Source organism: Carlito syrichta, unplaced genomic scaffold, assembly GCF_000164805.1.
Source record: "Carlito syrichta isolate Samal-C Ts95f unplaced genomic scaffold, Tarsius_syrichta-2.0.1 Scaffold303287, whole genome shotgun sequence".
NCBI lineage: Eukaryota > Metazoa > Chordata > Mammalia > Primates > Tarsiidae > Carlito > Carlito syrichta.
Window position 1 is genome coordinate 30,857 of NW_007247383.1, and position 24,329 is coordinate 55,185.

At 35.4% G+C, this 24,329-nt stretch overlaps 1 protein-coding gene across 2 annotated transcripts in view; it reads right to left on the reverse strand.

The window, feature by feature from the left end:
* Positions 1-32: 32 nt before the first annotated feature.
* Positions 33-24,329, reverse strand: part of LOC103260654 (regulator of G-protein signaling 7) — an 81,553-nt gene continuing 57,256 nt past the window's right edge. Inside the window, exons 9-12 of one of the 2 annotated variants that reach the window (XM_008058304.2) lie at positions 22,523-22,709; positions 20,244-20,333; positions 17,912-17,992; positions 33-345 (exon numbers count right to left, since the gene is read on the reverse strand). In XM_008058304.2, coding sequence (XP_008056495.1) covers positions 17,918-17,992; positions 20,244-20,333; positions 22,523-22,709 — 352 coding nt within the window. In that variant the 3' untranslated portion in view covers positions 33-345; positions 17,912-17,917. The remainder of the gene's footprint in view (positions 346-17,911; positions 17,993-20,243; positions 20,334-22,522; positions 22,710-24,329) is intronic. The other variant, XM_008058305.2, reaches the window with a different exon arrangement.

Genomic DNA, 24,329 nt, shown 5'->3' on the forward strand with positions numbered 1-24,329 from the left:
GAGAGAAAGAGAGAGAGAGAGAGAGAGGGAAAAAAAGGTTTCACATCACTTGAACTTTTTAAAAAGGAAAAGACACAGATCCAGCTTAGTAGAAGGAGAAAGAAAGCAGACAACAATTTGAAATGGAGGCATTGAGATGGTAGAGTTCCTTGGAGATGGAATGTACACACAAAAATAACAATTTAGGTCCTTTGCTCATGCAACATCTTGGTCTAATATCCTCTGCTCCAGGTAACAACGAGCTACAAGTATGTGTAATGACTCCAGTCAGCTTCCATGCTACAAGATGATCCTTTAGTAAGACTGAACAAGACTTGTTAACCTCTTTGATGTGAGAGATTTCCCCTGAGAAAAAAATATAAAACAAGAAAAAAGAAAGAAAGGAAATTAGGCATGATCATAGAAAACCTGCTTACTAGCAGCACCTATTTATTGCAGTTAATTTTTGTGCAAGGATCAAAACTAAATCTTTAGTACATCTAAGTACACCTTAGTTCAAACTTCATGACCATATATCCTTCCCCACTCCCTCCCTCCACTGACACATTAAACAAAAAAGCCATCTTCCCTCCCTCCACCCTCTTTCTCCCCACTGCAAACAGACTGATGATTTCACAGCACAGATTAGCAAATCATAAAACATATTCATAAAAGTTCCATCAAGGCTTGGCAATGAAGCAACACCCAGTTCTTGACTGGTTATAAACTTGCTGCAACAAATCTTACTAAGCTGCTCTTAAAGATAAAAATGTGAATGCATTCTTGTTTAATGGCTGAAATTAGTGTTGCATTTGTAAATAACTAGTAAGGTAGAAGGTATGATTTAATCAAGCAAAATGCATTTTTTGAGGGTGTGATTGGTGGAATCTCAAAATTGAGTCTGTCTCCTATCCTATATGGTTATATAGGATATGATACAGAGAAAAAGATGTCCATTATACATCTAAAAATAAAAGTCTATTTGGTCCCTATTTCAAACTGTTGATATCTTCATGATCTTTCCTACTTGACTTCCTCCAACTCCAACCCCAGAAAAATCTGATACATTCTGATTCCGTATATTGTACTAATATATAAAGTATATATTCATTTTTTGGAAGTCTTGAAAGTCAATACTGTCCAGTTAATTACAAGTACTCTAGAGAGAGAAGAAATTTGAAATGTTTTCTAGGAATACAGATAGTTGATTGGTGGTTTTTGTTTTATCTTTCATTTTATATGTTCTAGTATAAAAATCAAGCAGCCCAATTATGTAATGGATTCTATTTACTTCCCAGAGGATAAAATGATAAGATAAATCTAAAGATTTAAAAAATATAGTTTAGTAATAAGTCACAATTATAGCAATAGTCTTGATTTGCTACCTAATGTGGCTCAGAGTTTGATAAAGAAAAGAGTAAGTGGTGTTGGGAGAGAAACAATCACTTATGGTCATTGTCTTAGTCCATTCATTAGCACTGGTATGACAAAAAAAAAATCATAGACTGGGTGGCTTATAAGCAACAGAAATTGATTTCCCACAATTCTGTAGGCTGGGAAGTGCAAGAGTTAGATGCCTATGATTTGGTGTCTAATAAGGGCCTTCTTCCTGGTTCAAAGAGAATACATTCTCCTTGTGTCCTCAGAGAAAGGAGTAAATAATCTCTCTGGGGCCTATTTTTAAGGGCACTAATCCCATTCGTGAAGTCTCCAACCTCACGATCTAAACTCTTTGTAAAGGTCCACCTCCTAAAACCATCACCTTGGGGGTTAGGATGCAACATAAATTTTTGAGAGGGACACCAACATTCAGGCCATAGCAGTGACATTTTGAGAAAGGAGCAGAATGTTTTAGAAATGATTAATAATTCCACAATAAAGCTTTCTTTACTCACTATATAATTACTGTCAAGGATTCCTTTGTTGGCATAAGTAGCAGCAATGAAAACCAAGCACCATGTTCTCTTATTTTTTTCTTAATTGGGAATAGGGGTCTACAACTTAGCTTTTAGTGAGTGGGAGCAGAAAATGCAAAAGTTTAATGAAGATATTTCCATTAGGCTATCCTTTAGTCACATCGTGGTAGGAAAAATAATAAAAGCAAAAACTGTTAACAAGAGTCTTCATTTATAAACAAAATGTGCGCTGGCTGCCTGTTATGGTCTGAACGGTTGTATTGCCCAAAGCTCATATGTTGAAAACCTAATCACCCAATGTGATGCAACTAGGAAGTGGGGCCTTTGGGAGGTAACTGGATCTTGAGGGTAAAACCTTCACGAATAAGATTGATGTTCTTATAAAAGAGGCCCAAGGGGGTTGTGTGCCCCTTCCACCATGTGAGGACACATTGAGACGGCACCATCTGTGAATAAGGAAGTGAGTCCTCACCAGACACAAAATCTGTCAGCATCTTGATCTTGGACTTCTTAGCTTCCAGAACTATGAGAAATAAATCTCTATCATTTATAAACCACCCACCCAGTGCATGGTATTTTGTAATAGCAGACTATGACAGACAAATACACTGCCCCTACTTCTATGCCTGTTTCCTCACCCACAAAATGAGGATAATAACTACTTACTTTAAAAACTTGTTCTGGAGACTGATCAAGTAAGTTGCTTAAAACTACTCTTGGAACATTCTATGTATGCTATGTTAGACATTACCATAGCATACCATGTTATGCTATGTATTATTATCATTATTATCATTATATACTCTCTTCATTAGGATACTAAAGCCCAGAGTTACTATTCTGACTCTGAGAAGGGCAGAATGTAATGTTGAAAACTAAAATTATACTGCTTTTCCACCTGAGAAATAAGTTAATCAAGCAATGTTAGAAACAAAACAATACTTTTCAATACTTAAAGACTATGCTATTTCCTATTTTCTGTAGTTCTGAGTTATTGATGTAAATACATATGTGTGTATGTATATTCATTCTGACATGGAATAATTTATCATGCCATTTGTGGGATGAAGAAAAGTATACATAGGTTGAGACACAAGAGTGAATTGTTAGTAGTAGAAGACTAGGGGAAAGATGCTAATATAAAATAGTTTCTTTTAAAACTACAGTTTAATGTGTTTTGGTTCAAAATTCTGGGAAGAAGAATGAAATAGTTACATTGAAATTGGAAGCCACTTGAAACTCAGATACAGTCATTTTTGTATTTGGACTATAAAAACCACTGTGATGTTTCTAAACTTGATAAAAAGACACACAGTTCTGTACTTTTTAAAAATATATTCTTTTCAAATATCTTCAAATACTCAAGGCTACTAGTACTTGGTCTGGTATGGACTTCATTAAAAGTGGGATATGATATAAATTTAGCTTGACAAGCTCTTGTCCCAGGAAATAATTTAAAAATACTCTTTCATAGAAACCCAAAGAGAAATACAGGCCTATGATATACCTGGGGGTTAGTGACAGCACAAAAACAATGAACAGTAATGAGAAAACATACAGATGTTAGTAAAAAAAAGAAAACAACTCTGTGTGATATGAATTTATGCATAAAGGACCTTTTTTTTGAAGTATTGAGATAATTACAAAAGTAAACATGGGAGCAACTAAAAGTATAAAGTACTTAAGTGCCCCACTGAGGTCAAAGCAAAAATCACGGATGCCCACTGGGCCACTATATTTGAGGATTTAGATCACTTAGATCTATTTGCAAACTATGTGAAAATCTTGTCTTGTTCACACTAGAAAGGAAAATGCACACGCCCTACTATAGTGCACAAAGAAACGATTGTTTGTATACTATTGACTGGCTGCTCACTCTATTAGAAAGTATTAAGTTAAAAAGGACATGGATTTCTTCCTCTAGGGAGGTATGTATTAGTATGACATTTGCATGTCAGCGTTTGCAATGATTGTTTTCAGTGCACTCATTACCAATTGTCCTTTCATAATTTTTTCAAGCTGAGGAATCAGAAACATCTCTATAGCTAAGTTCTAAAGTCTTAATTTTAGAAGCTAAAAGGACTAAAAAACTTTTACCAATAGCATTTATAGCCAAATCATTTATAATAATTCAGTACTTCTGCATGAATATTTATTTTTAACCACATGATTACATGTGTTATGTGATTTAGTCTTCATGTCAGATTCTAAAGGAAATGGATTATAGAAACAGAACTCTATCAAGAAAGACAAATACAGATACTCAGAACAAAACAAAAACTCAAGAGCCTATGAGATTTCCTAATATGTAACTAATGGTGATGTGCTAGAAAAAGAAGCACATAATCATGTTCGAGACAAAATAAGCCTGAGATTTCAACTGGCATTTAAGTGAATACAGAGCATCATCCTAATCGATAATCATATAAACAAAGATAATTTTCTAGTGTGTCACAATAAAATGTCACTTCCACCAAACCAATTCCTTCCTATCCTAAACGCTTTTTAGAGGTTTTGTTATAATTAGAGAACTTTCCCTCCCAGAACAAGAATAACAGCCTATGTATTTGTCCTTAACTTTTCCAAGTGAACTATCAAAGTTATAAATTTGTCTTGATTAAAAAATCATTTTTTGTGTTAAAGTAGTAACAGAATATTGACAATAAGAAACTCCAAGACGTGCCTGGGCAGTGAGACCTCATCTCTACAATAAATCAAAAGATCAGCCGGGCGTGGTAGAACATGCCTGTAATTCCAGCTACTCAGAAGGCTGAGGCGGAAGGATCACCGGAGCCCAGCAGGTCGAGGCTGCGGTGACCGGGAGCGGCCACTGCACTCCAGTCTGGGTGACAGAGTGAGACTCCAACTTAAAAAAAAAAAAAAAAAAAAAGAAACCCCAAGTCATCAAAAATTGATGGTCAGGCTATTAGCTACAGCCTGAAAACCTGGAACCTTGGGGAGATGGAAGCAAGATCTCACATTCCTCTCCTGCAGACCCTTATCCATAAAAGAAGTAGAGGACAACTTGGTGAGACCTCAATTCTACAATAAATCAAAAAATGAGCCGGGTGTGGTAGCGCGCGCCTGTCGTTCCAGCTACTTGGAAGGCTGAGGCGGAAGGATCGCCGGAGCCCAGCAGGTCGAGGCTGCGGTGGCCGGGAGCGGCCACTGCACTCCAGTCTGGGCGACAGAGTGAGACTCCAACTCAAAAAAAAAAAAAGAAAGGGAAAATCTGGTTATGGCCTTTCTACTGCTTTATTGTGATTCAATGGTCTGAGCAGATATCCAGCTCTGCAACTATATAATAAAAAAAGAGCTGACTGCTTGGTGGTAATGAGATGCTATTGGACCAGAGATAGGGAGAGCTTTAATGAGTCAGAACTAAAGGATGGTATCTCTTTGCTCTTTTACTCCCATATTGAAAAATGCCCTTGTTTTATTTATAAATATTGTATAAACATCTTGCCTGGATTCCAAAATCCTTCATTACCTGGCTTCTGTGGGTTTTCAAACTGTTTGCTCACTCCTCAAAGTGGTTCTCTGGCTAGCCTTTATTCCCTCTCAGCTAGAGTCATTCGTCTGTACACATACCTTGTTAGATCCTACCTACTTTTCAAAGGTGCACTCTTACCCATGTCCTTGCTGAAGGCTTCTAGCTGCCCCCTAAACTGCCATTGCCCTCTCTGAATCTTCTTGTCCATAGAACCTGCACTAGCGTATTTACATGCCATCTTGTATTATTTTGTAAGTCACCTGGCCTGGTGAAGCAATTGACAGCTGTTAAACAACATTAATAGTTAGATGTCCCCAAATAAGTTATTGGTTGTTTGCATGAGTTGAACTCCTTGGCTAGAAATTTCATTTTTGAAATACACTTGCAGAAATCAGGCAAGGCGTGGTGGCTCATGCCTGTAATCCAGCACTTTGGGGCGCCAAGGCGGGAGGATTCCTTGAGTCCAGGAGTAAACCTCATCTCTACAAAAAATAAAAAACTTAGCCAGCTGTGGTGATATGCACTTATAGTCCCAGCCACTTGGGAGGCTGAGTTGGGAGGATCATTTGAGCCCCAGAGGTTGAGGCTGTGGTGAGCCGTGATTGTGCCACTGCACTCCAGCCTGGGTGACCAAGTGAGACTTTGACTCAAAAAATATTTAATTAAAAAAGAAAGAAAGAAATATCATTCTAGAAATCAGGGTAATGAGATTCAAATGTCTTGGGATAAGTAATTTTTAATTTGGAGGAGGAGAGACAGGGTAGGGTAAGGGATAGGGGACACTGGTCATATCCTAAATGTCAACAAATAGACTAAAAGCATCTGGGTGGTTTTTAACCTCTGGGCTCAGACAGTCCTCTGGCCTCCACCTCCCAAAGTACTGGGCTTACAGGCATGAGCCACCTTGGCTAGGCTTCTACTTTTTCATATGAAAATACATATTAAGAGTTTTTGTTAACAAAATTGAAATTATCCTGTGCATAATATGGCTTATTATGAGTAATATGCATACTAAAATGATTACAATTTGATCAATTATTCATGCCACATGTTTCTTCAAATATAATATTGCTTTCAAAACTCATGACATTAGTTGGTAAGGAAATCAATTTAGAGAGATGCAACCAATATTTAGAAAAAAATAAGAATTATAGAATAGATCAGAAAAAATTAGAGTACATTGCATATAATAAAGAAATGTATCATTTGTGAATTATTGTTTCAGTGCTATACACATATAAACATATATAAATACAGTTCATACAGTAATTATACACATGCACACATACACGAACATACACAAACACATATATATAATGTGTCAAATCAAATGTGGGTGGCATTTTTAAATGAAAATGAAAGCCCTTGCTCTAAAATCTGATTTTTAATGTCTGCATAATATTCCATCAGTAGATATGCCTTGATGTATTTAAGAAATTCACAATTATTGTACTTTCAGATTGTGTTCTATATTTGACAACTATATGATGCAATGAATATTCCTGTATGTGTGGGGATATCTGAGTTTTCTCAGGATTAAATTACTAGAAGTTGAATTACTGACTCAAAGTGAGACAGTGTTGAGGCTTTTGGCCCATTCTGTTAAGTTCTATTTCAGAAAAGTGATAGCAATTCAAACTCTTATGAAGTGTATGAGATCACTTATTTTCTTATTCCCTTTCTAATACTAGATATTATCATCTTTTAAAACTAACGTATTTGGAGGAAAAAGTTATTCTGTTGCTTTCTGAATGACATTAGCTATTAATAATAATAGGTTTTTTCCCTCATATATTTATTGACTATTTGTGTTTCTTTTGCTAAAACTGCCTAAAGCCTTTGTTCATTCTAATGGTGGGTTGCTCTTCTGAACTTTCATTTGCCAAGAACTTTCTGTTTAAACTTACCAGATTTTATCTGTCTTGGACATACTAATTTCCTCGTATTTGTTTTGTGTGTGTGTGTGTAAAGCACAGTTTTTATTTTATTTTTTATTTTAAAGATGTGGCGTACAATTCAGGATTAGGTATACAAGTGGTCATCATACAGGCAAAATTTGGGCCTCCTTTGGCCCCCTCACTTCCTCATTTTTAAAGGGGTTTACCAGATTTGAGGACAGGGGTTTGCTTTAGACAAAGGTTCCTGTGCTAAGTAAGGCATGTAGCAGTCATTTGCTGTATCTCTGTGGATGAGATAGAGAAAATTGTAGCTCATAACTAAAAAAATATCTATTTTCAAGGTGCTATAACCGCTAAAATAGTGACGTTCTGTCTTCATTCTGCTCTTTTTGGCATATTAATCAGTAGTTTGAATGACTAAACTGATGGAATTCTGATAAAATGTATCCATGGTACAAATTTGATAATCTTGGTTAAAAGACTAAATAACAAAGAGATACCCAATAAGTATGTAAAGCTGTAAAAATGAGCTATAACTCATAAGATAAAATTTAGTGAAAAGAAGTGCAAAGAATCAATCTACACTAAAATGAATAAGCAGACAATAAACAAAAACACCTTCAGTAAAAGACAGAAATGGGAAGATGTAATCTCAGCATATGAGAGAAGAAATCCTAGGCTTTAAAAAAAATTCATTATAAACCACAAATGACTCTACATTTTGCTATGACTGGGGGCTGGTATGGGAAAGATGATGTAATTTTCAGGCTAGATTGTAAAAGTTATAGGATACAAAACCAAGGAGTTGATCTTCCCATTGTATCATGGTTGAACCACATCTCAAATACTGTGTTCAGTTATGATTTAAGTGAGGACGATTGATGAACTGGAGCAAATGTAGAAGATAAGCAACCAGGAAATTATCAAATAAGAAAACATTAGAATCTCACTTTTCCAATGCATATGTCACTGAGATTTTGATAGCAACATCTAAAGAATTTTTACTTTATCAAGTCTTTTAAAGTGTTCAGCTTAGTAGAAATATCTTTTACTTTTCATACTCAAATTTCAACCATTTGTATAATTTTTAAAAATTATGTAAATGTAGGGCAACCCCTTCAGTTCCCCTTCCACTGTGGGAGCTTTTCTGTTCTCTCAATAAATCCTGCTTTCTAAAAAAAAAAAAAACAAATTATGTGACTGCAGAATGCAATAAATTCAATTATAAAGAGCCATGGGAACAAACAAAATTCTCTAAATCCCATACAGTTCAACCGGTGGTTGCACAAGTGTGCGGCATAATAGGAGAGGAGCCGATTATGTGGCATTCATTGAGCTCTTGACATTCATTCATGGAGAGAGTGGAGAGCATTGGCTCATCAGCAGTGGCTTTTAAAGTGTGGTTTTGAAACCAGAGGCAGCGGCACCACTGATAATTGGTTAAAAATGGAAATTCTAAATAAAAATTATTGGATTGGATTCCATCAGAAAATGACTTAGACTTTTAAAAGATGGACTCCGGTAGTCAGTTATAATGAGCGCCCCAGGTGATTTTAATGTAGGTCAAGTATCACTGTCACAGATGTTAGGTATGAAGTCAGCTGGGAATGTTTCTATCTAAGTTGTGATATTTACACTGTGTTGTTCTGTGGTGCTTGTAAGTGAAGAGAGAAAAAGAGAGAGAGAGAAAGAGAGAGAGAGAGAGAGAGAGAAATATTTTAACTTAGTTTTATGTGGGTTGAGCTCATTTCTCAAGCTCCTGGAGATTTTGAGATACAGAAAGGTAGTGAAGCAGATTTTAACTAAGGGAACAAACAAACAACCTCCTTGGGGTAGTGGATGTAAATCCTTGGAAGTTACTGAAAAGTGGATTATGTAGACAATAAGGAAGGAATTTCCAAAAGATGGAATGAGCAGCCTTTGCTGTCTAAGTGTACCATATCTCTGGAATATAGGGGGTAGCAAATACTGAATGCCCATTAGTCAATGAGCCACAGAAATATTCATGCAACAGGCTGAGGATTGGACCTGAGGAGTGGGGGCCTTTAAGTTCCCTTTCAATTCTGAAACTCCAAAAGTTTCATCATTCCCAATAATCTCCCCAAAGTAGCTTGAAGACTTAAAAGTTAAAATCAGAAAACAGAACGATCTTCCAATGATTTCTATCTCACATTTGAAACATGTTTTGTTAGATATTAATATGTATATTTCATATTATATTTCAAGTGATCAGTCTTGATAATGGGTGTGTGTTTTCCTTTATAGTACTGAGCTATGTCTATTTTTAAATTGTTTTTTTTTTTTTTTTTTTGCTGATGAAATAGCAAATGAAAAAACTTTTAATACCAAAATAAAATACATATGACTGGAAGAAGCAAAAAACTGACAGGCGAACTTTTTCCCCCAGAAATAATAGAGCAGTTTAGAGATATTTTAAATTTCCAATAACTACTACAGCCTATTTTAGCAATGGTCTCTGCTGGTTGAAGTTACAGGTATAATTAGTGTATTCAGGATTGTCCAATGTTGGCTGTTATTTTTACATACTAACCATTGAAAAAAAGCACTGACAACAACAGCCCTCAAAATGTGGTGTATATCACAGAGGGTGTGGAATTTTGCCCAGTCTGGGCTTTCTGCATAATATCTACTAAAAGCATATGAAAAATACAGCAGGGTATATGTAGATATACATAATACATCCACACTTTTTTTTTTTTTTTGAGTTGGAGTCTCACTCTGTCGTCCAGACTGGAGTGCAGTGGCCGCTCCCGGCCACCGCAGCCTCGACCCGCTGGGCTCCAGCGATCCTTCCGCCTCAGTTTTCCGAGTAGCCGGAATTACAGGCATGCGCTACCACGCCTGACTGATTTTTTTTTTTTTATTTATTGTAGAGATGAGGTCTTGCTGCCCAGGCGGGTCTCGAACCCGCGGGCTCAGGCAATCCACTCACCTCAGCCTCCCAAAGGCATGGGATTACAGGCTGAGCCACCGAGCCCGGCTACATCCACACTTATAAATGGATGCAATTTAGATGTCTATTGTGTTGCTATTTTAAATTGTTAACTTTAGTATTGCTGCCGCTAAGTATTAGCATAAATCATGGAAAAGTAAAAATTGCACCAATGGCTTGTCATCAGTGTACAAAATGGCTTTCTTTTCTAAAAAAATATTTCATAAAAGAATGCGGATAAACATATATGACACTACATGTATCTTCAGTGTGGGCAAGAGAAAATGAGAAATAGGTGTCTTGGTGATGGTACAGGGCTGGCTAGTAAGTGACCTCACAACTAGAAACAGTTAATATATGACTCTATTTTTAGCGGAAATTAAATTTGGGTATCATAATAAACTCAATCTCTATAAACTTAACTTCCATTCATCTTTCCCCAGCTATTTTAAATAAATTTATAAAAATAATGTGTAACTATTACTCATAGACCATTGATGAAATTCTGTTTAACTCTGTTTAATTCCATTTAATGCTTTTAATTCAATGACATAGAGATTGAGACTGAGATTGGGAGTTGACCATCTGCAAGGTATCTTGCCAAATGTTGCAATGCTAATTACATTATACATAAGATATAATTTCTATATCTCTTTGCTTTAATCAGTTAAAATTTTACATCTCAATATGAGATTCAGATCACTTATGAATAATACTTCAAGTTCAAATAACTTCAAATAAAATTAAAGTGATAATGCAATATAATGTGTTAACTGTCACATAACTCTTATGATTTCTAAGTGAGACAGTGTTAAGTTTATTTTTCTTCTGTCAAGTCTTGCAGTAAACTTGGCTCAGAAATGCTCTAAAAATGTATTGGTGGTACAAATCTTCTTTCTCCTTTTCTTCCTCTATTTTACCACCCACATTTTGTCATTATCATCTAATGTGTGGATTACAGTAGCTGCTGATCCTGCAAACATATGCACCATCTCTAGATTCAGCTGTGGATATAAAGATGGCCCATCTATAAATCCAGAACATAGGCTATCTCCTTGATTCCTTTCTTCTACACTCTGCTTCTCTAACTGGTGACTTTCGTGATAGTCTTTGTCTGAATTTGCCAAATCTTTCAGGTACCACCTTAGCTCTCTTTCCTGCAGGGTCAGCTTCTCTAGCTGCTCAGATCTTAATTTTACTTACTTGGGTCTTAACTTTTCTTCCCTCTGTCTACTCTGTGCTACTTTAAGAAAACCCATCATGGTCTACAACAGAGAAGCTAGTTCTGTTCACTGAACAGTTAACTGTCTGAAAAGAATAAACCAACTTAGTCACATATGTTAGTAGCATCCCAAAGGTAGTAATTTTTGTTCATATCTATACTCTCACAAAGTATAAGCTCCCTATGACAGGGGTTTTGTCTTATCTATATAGTCTCAGATAAAGAACAAGATGCCTGACTTACAGTAGATAATAACAGTTGTTTTGTTGTATAAAAGAAGCCATGTCTGAATACATGGGTGCTATTTGTCACACAAAGCCCCCAGCAGGGGTTCCTGCTGAGTCCTCATAACTACTAGCATAAGCCCAAGGCGTCATAGTCATTAGAAATTACTTTGGGAGATGCTAGAGAAATTTTTGCCGCTGGCCTATGAAGCAGCAGGCAGGGAAGTTTCCCAGTGGGGGCCGTCTACTCAGCAGCCCTAGGAAACCCCAGGATTGCACTGAATGCTTTGTGACCAAAACCCACGATACAATCCACAGCCCATAGAACTTGAGTGGCAACATGAACTAATGACGCTACTAGGGAAGAATGAAGATCTATTGTCTGAACTAAATTAGGCTACATGATCTGATACACTGCACACCAATTAATTTACATCGTGCTGCAGGGAAACAAAAATTGTTTTCTCAGGCAAGTTATCATCACAACCAGCTTCAATAAAATAAGATGGATAGCCATATCTGCCAACAACAAAGTGATAAATGAGATGAGTATCAGGTCCATAACAGAAGAAAGAGGAGAAAATAGTTCATCCCGAACCAGACTCACTTGATGTGTTTGCTGGGAATATCTATGGTGGGGAAGCCTGATGACCAGTTAATTAATTATTTTCACTTAAGGTGCTGTAGGAATTTTTAAGCATAATTTATCTATATTAGTATATCTGCAGTCCCAAGCAACAAACTCATAGCCATCAACCAGAAAATATATATGCACCAATATACTTCCTTAAGGTAAATTCACAGGGGCAGAGATATAAATCAAAACTTTCCCTCTTGTAGGTTCCCAGTCTGCTTGTATACTGCGGTGGATATTTATGTGAAACAGACAATCTGCTTCATCAAGATGAATGTTTATGAAAATTGAGGATCTGACTAGCTCCATGGAGGTCTTACTGTGCTGCAACTTCATCCGTATAATCTAGAAAACGTCCCTTCTGAATGCTCTATTTCAGTTGTGGTAGAAATTGGTAAAGTGAGGACAGACAGGCAATCATTTGTAACCACAGAAGAGGATCACATAACCTGTCACATAGTCAAAACTTAATATATGTTCATGAATGAATAGTCTAGAACCTAGTAGTGGATCCTAGGACACCAGGCTGATATTCACTACTGGTATTATACATGGTGAACAAATCCAGCAGCAAGTCTATACGTTTTCTTTTTAGGTACTCTGGGATCCTTTCCAACAAAGCTTATTTACACAAACGTGGCTGTAAGCCCAAGCAGCAAAGTCCAGAAGTCTCAATCAGGAGTGACATGGCTCAATCTTAAACAGAACCAAAGTCCAGCCCAAATATGCCAGGAACGGTCAGCTGAGGGATGGCACAAGTGGACCTCACACTGCACTGCTCTGCTTTGAACATGGCTCTCTAGTAAGGCTGGGCTGTATTTCCCAAACCTGTCTTCTAGTGTATTCATAGAGTTACACTGGGTGGAAAGGGTGGCTTCCTTCCAGTTTACAGTCTTAGTAGTTGTTAGAGCATGTAAGGAAAATTTCACACTAGAGTTTACATTTTATAAAAACCAAGTTAAAATCATTCAAACAGGGATTAGAAACAATTCTTAGAGTCTTTGACAGTGTCTTGAAAGCAATGTAAACCTCCCAAAAAGTGACTACATTTCTTCACAAACTGAGGGTCAATTAGTAGGGGAGGTTTCTCATTACTGTGTAACACAAGTGGTTTTAGGAATTAGTAATATAACATCTGATTCCCGCAGAATAAGTTATTTTTAGTGCATGTTCTTAGGGAAAAAATAAAGATAAAAGGGAATGAAAAAGAGAGAAGTAGATTCCTCTTCCCTTTTAAATTTGCATTACATTTAACCAAGCAGTTCAATTTTGTATTATATGAGAAGAAAATCAATACTTAGCCTGGAGGTTTATCATACTTTATCTATAATAGCAATGAATAAATAAATAAGGTACAGCATAAATGTCCATCAATAGAGGATTATAAAAATGCATTACAGAGTATATCCATTCAAAGGAATTTTGAATGATTAATAAATAGAATCATGTAAAAGAATATTAAATAACCTGTAAGACACTTACAATGTATTTTAATTGAATAAAACATGCTTCAAAAGAATATTTAAATATAATTCCATTTCTTAAATATTTATATATATTTGCACAAAGTGCTAATTGAAGCTATGTCTGGGCAGATAGATTCCTCTATAGATGAAGAAACTGAGCTTCAGAAATTTAAATGATTTTAGAAAATTCATATGGCAAGAAAAGATTAGGTTTCCAACCTAAATATAAACACATCAAACTCCCTGGTCCAGGCTCTTTCTACCACATTTTACTGCTTATATGCAAATTGCATAAGGCTGTATTAATGAGCGACTCCATTATGGGCTTAAATAAAGAGTTTAATTCTATTTAACCAAAAAGATCTATGTATTTTGTCTTTCTCATTTTTAATACTTCCAGTAAGTTACGTGGTTTATATTCATGTTTGTCCCTATCAACATTTAATCTGTTGAGTTATAGTGTTAAATATAGATTTGATCCCGAAAAATCAACTGATTTCAGAGCCAGCCCATTCCCTCTGTTAACATTCTCTCATGGAGTCTCCAGACTTCTCCTGAGCATACATTACTGTCTCCAGAGCACAGCAGAAGAGCTCAACGCACCAGCCTAAGTACACCAGGGCAGAGGGGATGGAAGAACCCAGGGGGCAGTCATGTCTTTTCTATTGACTTTTTTTTTTTTTTGAGTTGGAGTCCCACTCTGTCGCCCAGACTGGAGTGCAGTGACACACTCCCGGTCACTGCAGCCTCGACCTGCTGGGCTCCGGCGATCCTTCCAGCTAAGCCTTCCAAGTAGCCGGAACCACAAGCGCGTGCTACCACACCTGGCTAATTTTTGATTTATTGTAGAGACGAGGTCTAGCCAAGTTACCCGGCTGGGTCTTGAACCCGCAGGTTCAGGTAATCCACTGGCCACTGCCTCTCTTAAAGCCTCTGTAGACCATTATCTTCATAAAGATAGGGTGAAACAAATTTCCCAAAAGAGGTTAGATTAGGTGAACTCTTCAGAGTTCCACTTTAACAGTCCCTAATATTCATTTCTACTTTTCTAGCCCAGAGTCAGGCTGATATGACTTCCACTTCATACAAACTAAAGCCACATAGTCAGTATTTGATTTAAGAATCTTGATTGAAGGTGCGGTTGATCAATCCTCCTACTGTTTTCCTTCTATTTTTTAATCTGTCCCTCTGTAAGGTGGCAGACAGATGCTACATTTTAATGGCTGAAGAAACGGTGTCATGTTTGACAACGGTAATGGAGGAAGAAAACGATATTTACATTTAATAAAGAATATGAACTTTGTCAAAAGAAAATAAAGTCAATTACTAAGAATAACACTTAAAGGCACAAGAGGGCATAGTAAATCTTAAAGATCGACCTTAAAAGATTTATTTGATAGGAAGAAAAATTTAAGAAATGATAAAAGAGTAAATAACTGGAAACAAAGTTTCTTGGGACAATGAGCCAAGGTAAAGGCATTACACAAATGTGAGTTATTCTAATCCTACCCGTTTGGGGCACAATGGAAAGAATAAAAGTAATCAATAATGAGTAATGAATTTCTTTCTTTTTTTATTTTTAAATTTTTTTGTAGAGGCAGGGTCTCACTATGTTGCCCAGAACTGGTCTCAAACTCCTGGCCTTAAGTGATCCTCCTGCTTGGGCTCCCACAGTGCTAGAATTACAGGCATAAGTCAAATAATGAATTGAAAGTAAAATAATATTTTGCTTAGCAGTACTCTAACACTCAACTGAGTGATATTGGTGAAGTGACCTTACCACCCTATTCCTTCATTTTTTCATTTGTCAAAAAGAGTTAATACCTGCCTGATTACCTCCCAGGATTGTTGTGCATGTAAACGACAACAATAACAACAAAAGAAAACAAAAAGGAAAGGATGTCCCTGGAAGATTGAAAATACAGTGTGATCCTTACATATTAATTATAATGCCTCTCTAAAGCACCAGCAAGAGTTTATTAGTCTGAGTAACTAATGGACGTTCCATTGGGGTTGGAAAAAGTTGGTTAATGAAACATTTTTGACTCTGGGGTGAAACAAAACCTGTGATGACATTTTTACAACCTAGGTTATAAAAATGTTAGGCTGGAACATGTACTAACTAAATAAATAAACAGGCATGAACTGGATATGAACTCAGACTGGAGAGGAAGGTATCATCAGGTGGCAAGAAAAAAAATCAGTTGGAAGAAAATGAAGAAGGATGAATCTGTGAAAATAGAATTGGGGAACAAAACATATTTTGGAACAGTGTCAGCTCTTTCACTAACTATGTAATACTGGACAAATTGTGTACCTCCTCTGACCCTTCTGATTTCTTACTCACAGAATGGGTCTTTAAAAAAAGGGTATAATAATACCTACTTCACAGGGTCAGCATATGGATTAAATTAAATTAGATAATGTTATGAAATGCTCAGTGCAGAACCTGGTACATGGCAGGTATTGAATGTGAGTTGTTACTATCTTATTTTCCCTAGTTCCTTTCATAGTCTACTTACTTGTTTACCTATTTTCCCTATTCTATTTCTTTCTTGGATACCATCAACCTTGTAAATTCTCTGTATCTACTAGAGCAGCCTGCACACAGGATTACTTCAAGATTTTTGTGTAAACTCCATTTTGATTAAGTCTATCTGATTACAATAAAATCACTCATTCTTTATGTTAAAATTATTTTGTTGATCCTATAACAGAGTCCCACAAAATTTAGTATGTAAATTCTTAGGATACCTGATATAACTGCTGACCCTTAAAGTTATGATAATATAGAGAAACACTGAATAAAGTGTAAATTCAGAGACCCTTTCTAATTTCCTTACCTTATTTATTCAGAGTAATACCAAAACAAAGTATTCAGTGAAACGATTACATTTTATTTTTCTGGATGGTAAATAACACTAAACCATTGTGTCTGAAAGTTACTACTATAGTATATGTGTATGTGTGTGTATATTTGTGTTTGTGTATGTGTGAGAATGTTACTCAACTTCTTTTCCTTCAGTAATTCCAGCTTTAAAAAAAATTTTCCTTAAGAGGGTAATTGCCCTTCTTGGCCTAGTGAAATCCTATGTATCCAGTTATATGTCACTTTTTCTGGGAGTTCTCAGATTATATGTGGGCCCTCCCTCTTCACCCTAACAAAGAGTAGGAAGAGTTTATCTTTCCCTTATACATTCTAATATTTTGCTTATACCATTAGGTACTTTTGCAATCAAGATCTATATCTTCTATGTGGTCCCAAGACATTGCACAATGTTTGGATTATAGGTGGCACATGTATGAATTTTGATAGGAGATGTGGATGATCAATCTTCTCTTCCTCTTATTTCCTATTTATTTTTTCTTAAAATGTACAGTGTGTGACATTGTGGTGCTATTTTAAAAGCTGGACAAGTGGATTAGACTTGGGGATGGTTTTGGAGGAAAGACAGCCATTTGGCTTCATTTTCCATCTTCCTCAGGTTGCATTACTATTTTTAACTACATCATAGAAATGTCCATTCCAATCTCAAGAACAATATTCTGTCTGCATCATGTTAGAAAATAATGAATTTGAAACAATTTTTGAACAATACACAGAGTACCTTACAGTATCTGACAGCCATTTTATCCAAAAAATCTTGGGGAATTTCTTTGACATTGTATTTATCACCTCATGGTGATTTTATGAGGCATGTTTAAGAAAATTCTATGTTAAAGGACAGAGATTCTACTAGTGTCAGCCAAAATTTTGTAAAGTTTGTTATGTAATTAATTCCTGGTATCCTTCATTCTCCATCCCTTTAATTCATACAGTCTCACTGAATGTTCAAAGTACATATCACCATTGAAAGTCTTTCAAATACTCTGTGTACAGTCACAATGGTCATTCAAAAGTAAAACTAATTCACATTCCCCACCACAAGGATCCTTGAAGGAAACTGAAAACAAAAACCATATCTTTGTTGAATCCAGTTTGCTTACATTTCAACACACATAACTCCACTTAACTGGCCATCACAGCAAAAGCCACAACATACATACACACACAGCAGCATGGAGCTAACCACACAACTCAACAGACAATGCAGACAAACTTGAGTATAAACCAAGATTTTTCTACCTCTTTTCATAACAGGTTAGTGCTGGCCCTCAGTGTTGGTGTACAGTTTTTATGGCATGGGAAAATAGGGATGTTTCTGCCCTATAAAAATAAATGTGTTGAAGGCTTTAGTTTGAGCTTTCACAATGTCAGAAAGTTCCAAAGGCACTGGCACAATACAAAAAAAAGAAGGAAAAAAAAAAAAAGAATCCCACAAACAAATATATATCATCAAAACACATGGCAGATACTAAGAAAACACTGGTAGGAAAACTGTTGGTTTTCCATATGATTTATGCAAACAGTTTTCAACACTTTCCTGAAAAATAAAGAATAAGAGAGGCATGCTAGTGGGCTTTTGGTGGGGCATATTTTGTCACTGAGCACCATTCATATCAAGTCTTTGACTTTAAGCTGATCAATAGATCACTTTCTCCCTGCAGGAGTAGAAAGCAGAGAACCCTTGTTCTTAATCTTTTAAACCTAAGGATGAACTAGGGAAAGAGCATAGAAATACATGCACTATCTTTAACCAAGAAAGGGACAAGTGGAATAAAAATAAAAATATAAAGAATAATTGTTATTTCTTCATTTTATATATCATAATAAACACTTATTTCAAACCTGAGTTCTATACATGTAGCGGTTCATGTATAGCATCTTCTTCTACTCTAGAAAGGAATGGGGCAGAAGGATAAGAAGGAAACATGAAGTTTTAAATTTTACAAATGTTGTTAAAAAACAACATTTTCGCTATTACATCAAAGAATGGAAGGTGGGCAATGGGGCTAAAAATAGGAAAATTGGGAAAATTTCATTGATTTAATTATTTGTAATTCCTCAAAAAATAAAACTTACCACATTCTGTGCAAATTTCTCAAAAGATGTTCTGCGATCCATTGAGTTTCCAGACTTACATGTGTGGGGTGGGGTGGGGTGAAGGGAAATAAGGGAACATTACAAAAAAAAAAGAAGAAAGAAAGAAAGCAAGGAAAATAGAGCAGAAAAAGACAGGATGATGAAATGATGCAACACCAAATCATGTTCTAAATCACAGGGCCCACGAAGGTGGGAGAGCTTCCAAGGAAGGCATCTTGTCACAGGACATGGCCCTGTTTTCATTAGTGCTAACAACAAAAACTGTTCTCGTACAAACAAAATGGTGTGACTTCAAGCAAAATCAAATTAAGCTGAAATGAAGTTGATATGTGAAGCTTTCCTACTGCTGTTTGCAAAGTCTAAATATTTAAAAACCTAGTGGCATAGCCTCAGAATTTTCTCATAATTTTCTAGCAGGGCTAAATTTCTGTTTATAACATCGTTAATTCTATAGTGCATTGCTATCTAACAGAACTTTCTGAAAGGATGGAAATTTCATTATATACTGTCAAGTATAGAAGCTGCTAGCTACTGCTAATGTTCAAGTCATTGAGCACTTGAAATCTAGCTAGAATTTTATGCAACTTTAATTCATTAAAATTAAAATTTAAACAGCCCCTGTGGCTATAGGCTGCTGTATTGGGTAGTATTACTACAGAGTTGCCATTTCTAGTTATTCTAGCAATTTCTACAGGCAACGGACTTTCAAAAATCCCATTAGAATAAATGATGATCATGAATTACACAAAACTATAACTTAATCTCAGAATTTCAAGAATCTATGGACTATTTCAACATTTAAAATTAATTAATGATGTTAATGTTTATGTCTAGATTTTCTCTCCCCTGTTACATTGATTACAAAAGAATTTACGAACAGTGAGACTTTGATTATAAACATTAATTGAATAATGAGTCTACTACAATGCTCCACATGTGTGGCTATCATTTTAGGTGTGTAAAATTAACATCGTAAGGATACTAAGTGATTCAGGACAGGTGCCAAATGAAAATATTCAGAAGCAAACATTCCTCCGTTTTGGCAGTTATCATCGAAATAGTTATGTCTATTTTTAGTTATGAGTCTGCAATACAAAATATACATTCTAGCTTACTATACAAGGAAAACTCTCTTCAAGCTTTTGTCTTAATGACATTGTTCCTTTTTTTCTTTAGTGGAGTTCTTGATTTTCTTAAAGTAGGCATACAGAAGACTAACATAAAACATGAAAGCAGCTTCTAATAAACTTTGTAAAGCATGGACATCTGCAGAAACAAACAAACAAAAATAATACAATAAGCAATAAACAAACAAAAACAACTTAAATGGCCCTTATAAAATGCAAAGGTTTGGGGAAGGGTCTTGGAGTATGTTCACTTACCATTTATCCGATACTCTGGGCTCAGCAGAGGTAATTACTCCAAATAACTATAACTGACAACTAGCTCAAAAAAAGTCACAAAAACCCAATACCTTTTTCTTTGCCTGTAGAAGTTCCTGATAGGCACTGGATCTTATAAAACGTGGGTATGAATCGCTTTTCATCAGTTTGTAAATGTGCTCCTAAAAAGAAATAATGATTGAGATGCTTCTTTATTATTTCTTGGGAAAAGTAAGATACTATGATAATGATATTACATGTGGTTCAATAATCTGGTAGTAGTTAAAAATAGTAAAGTCGATGCAAATACTTTATGTTTACAGGACATTTAGGTCTTCCAATTCATTATCATATTCATGGATCAATGTTTAAATTGGTTTGGGAAGTACTGAGGTGGTAGGTCACAGCTAGTCATTAAAAAATGGAATTTGGAAACAGAATGTCATAAAATAATTTCAAATCAAGTTGTTGATTGATATAGGTCTTTTAAGCATATAAATAAATCTGCTATCACTTAAAATTACCTCCAGCCAAAAGTGGATGATGAGAAGTCAAGATTGAGTAATCATCCGGAATAAGACTAAGTTTGGACCTTTATCAGAATTTGTTTGAAAAGTGGAACAATGTCTGGCTTTGGAGTTTAGACCAATTCATTCATCTCTCTGATTCTTAATTCTTTAACTTATAAAATAGTGTTGTAAGGATTAGAGGAAGAATAAATATTTAGCAGAGTATGGGGTGTACATAGAAGTAATTGCTTAAATATACTTGAGTATATGCCGGGTACTCTTTTAAATAGTTGCCTATGTTAGTTAATTTAATTCTCATAAAACCCCAATATGGTTGGTGATTCTTCATATTACACATGAAGAAACAGTCATAGAGAAGTGAGGTACTTGAAAGAGGTCACAGAGCAGAGCTCAAATCAGAACCCAGACAGTTGAGCTCCAGAAACTGCTTTCTTAACCACTACATTGTATCTCTTTCTCAAACTGTGGCAAGGAATTTCTATTGTTATATCCATGAATGTAGGACCTTTAAAAAACTATAACACGTGGAGTTAAATATCTGAGCTTAATTGAAACAAACAAAAGCAAAAAACAACAGTCAGGTGATAATGTTTTCTACAGAAAATATATATATTTTTAATTGATTGAGGACCCTGTTAAGGAAGAATATTTTTAAATGACACAGATAAGGCAATGTTCTTTGGAATGCCATCTGGAAGGTCATTCCAAACTTTTTACATATTGTTAATTCTAGTAAAATGCTTGACATTTTATCTTGAACTGAAAGAAAGAAAAATCAACAGAGAAGTGAGCAGTAGGGGTGCAATTTTTAATCTCGCTCCCTGTCATGTGTCTCTGTAGAATGCAATTATTTCTACATAGGAGACCATGGCTGAACCAGGGGGGATGGGTGTCTGGTTAGCTCTTAAACCTGTGTTAGTTTTCTACACAATCACTCATTTCTTTAAACCAAAGCCAAGGAGAAACACATTTTCTAAAGAGTGGAAATAAGAAAGAATATTGTGTATCTCATTTTTATCTTCAATAGTTCATTTTTGTAATATTTTTATTACAAAACAAGATTTTTTAGAGATAATATTCTTCTCTAAAAAATTTTAAGAAATCATGAAGTATGCATGTTCTGATTTAAAAGCCAACTTCAACACATCATTAGGAAACACTATATCCACATTACACGTTTATTTTTCTCTTTGAACACCAATATTTTTTGAGAGAAAGCAGAAATTCAAATCATTTCTGAGAAGGTCCAGTTTGAGAAAAAAAAAATTCTAATTTTATCTTAGCAAGTTAAAACCAGTTTTCTTTTTTTACTTTCCAGAGGCTAAAAAATTTACTTGAAAAATTAATAAACGTCTAATCTACTATTTCATTTTTTTCACCAGAGACAAAACTGGTTTGCATTTGACATAATTTTAAGCCAATACTGTTTTGACAATTTGTAATAAATAGTAACTTAGGAATGTTAATCTTAGAATTTCCATATTGAAGACATCATAAAGATTTTAAATGCATTACTGAGATTAAGTCATCATTAGATAACATTTGCTCACATATTGAGGGACAAACCGTTTATAAAATGAGGTAAAAATTTTCAAATATTTCAAATATACCTCTACATAAAATTCTCATATAAGAAATATTTAAAGTTAGAAAACATTTCTAGGCTTTAAAAAACTTCACTTTAAAGAGCCTTTGTTCATTCTTGGCTCAGTCATTTTACATAGTTGCCTACACTGAAAATGTTAGAAGCAGCTGGCAATTATAATAAAAATAAAACTAAAGTATCTTCACTGTCAACTTCTCAGTATCATGCTTGTGATGTGAGGTCACCGTGTTCTCACCTGAGCATCTTCAAAGGTGTATCGTCCAGGTTCCTTCACATTCTGTGTAGTTTTGTCATAACTCTTAGAATCCAAGTTAATGGCACTGGGGGCTCCTGGAGCCAGAAATTCTTGCCATATTTCCTGAACTCGCGAGGGTACTTCTTTAATAGGCCTTTTCTTCAGGTCCTCCACTGCTAGCCAGAATCTATGTAAAACATGACAGTAGGTGTTTAGTTTGATGGCTCAAAATCTAAAAATTCTTGTAATATTTGTGGATTACACAGTTTATCATGATGCCTAATAGCAAATTCATTTTCTCTGAGACCTTCTGACTTTTTGTTCTTTAATTATTTTCAAATTGTAAAATTACTCAGAAGAAATTATTAAAAACAATCTCTTTTAAGTGTTTGCTGTTAAAAGCAGATCTGGGGGAGCCTTGTATAACTTTAATTTTACCAAAGAAAAGTAGCACTGCTAATCACTTATTAGAAAGGAAGAGGAGTCTGAAGGGTGTGGGACACAGAGCATCCAGTTGGGGGGATAAAATAGTGCATTAGACTGTATTCTTTTTAGTTCATTTGAATAATAAGAGTTAGTATGAAGAGCCTTTTCTACTCTACCTGGTAAAGGAATTACCAAGAAGCTTTATTGGAGTTAAAAGAGTTCAGGACACAAGATCACAAAATATCCTAGCTGGAAAAATCATGACAATGAGCTAATTTTAAGCTATTTAATGGAGTTATGGAATGATATAAGCAAGCTTTCACATGCAATTATTTGGAAGGCTTAAATTTAGAGAGGCAATTTAGAAGCCATGGAAAATTATATATTAATTTACTTCTGAATATATACTTATAGAGAGAATGGATATACTGAAAAAACCTGGCAATATGTTTTGATTGATAATAACAACGAGCAAAATCTAGTGGGAAGGTGTCACATTACATTAATGGGTTACATTTCTTTAAACTTTGTTCTAGGTTATACCTTTTTAGTTAGATCTAGAAAAAGGCTGAAAAGATAAATGTGTATTTCATAATTTGTTAATAGAAAAAAATATTTAAAAGAGGAACTGATAGGGCTCCATTATCCTCAGCAGACACTGTTATTGCTCTAATATCAGATGCAATCAAGAAATGGAGATGGCCATGGACACAGAGGAAACTTCGAGCCCCAGAGTCTCCAGAGAGGCATAAGATGAGAAGCAGTAATCATTGTAATAACTCATGATTATGGAATGGAAAGGGCACTGGTTAAAATCCCACTCCCTTTATTTCATAGTAGCTGGAATCTAAGAAAGTATTTTAATATCTTTGGGTCTCAATTTCCTCATTATAAAAGGGGTATTGATGATAATGTTCATTTCACTGGGTTTTCACTGAACTAAATGATATAAATTATGTAAAGGTCACTGAAAGGTGCCTGGCATATTTTCAGGCACTCAATAATAAAACTCATAATATTCCTACATTTACTTAGTACTCGCACCATGCAAGTGCTTTGTCTGAAAAATAAATGAGCAAAAACACATCAGTGGAGAGCAGAGGGTGCATCTGAAGAATAAGTAATTTTTGATAGGCAGTGTTTCTAGACTTTTTTCTCATCCTAATATTTGTTGAAAATACCCATATGAGTGACAGTCTCCCATTGATAACAGGTCCTTAGAGGGTTGCTGTGTTGGTAAGATGAACTGTGCATTATTTAAGTGTAACACACAGCCCTATTGACCAACTGGACCAGCTTATCTCCATCAGCGTGTGACACAAATATGTAGGTAGAAACAAGAGTAGGGCTCAGATATGAGGAGCACTGGCCAGTAGCTTGA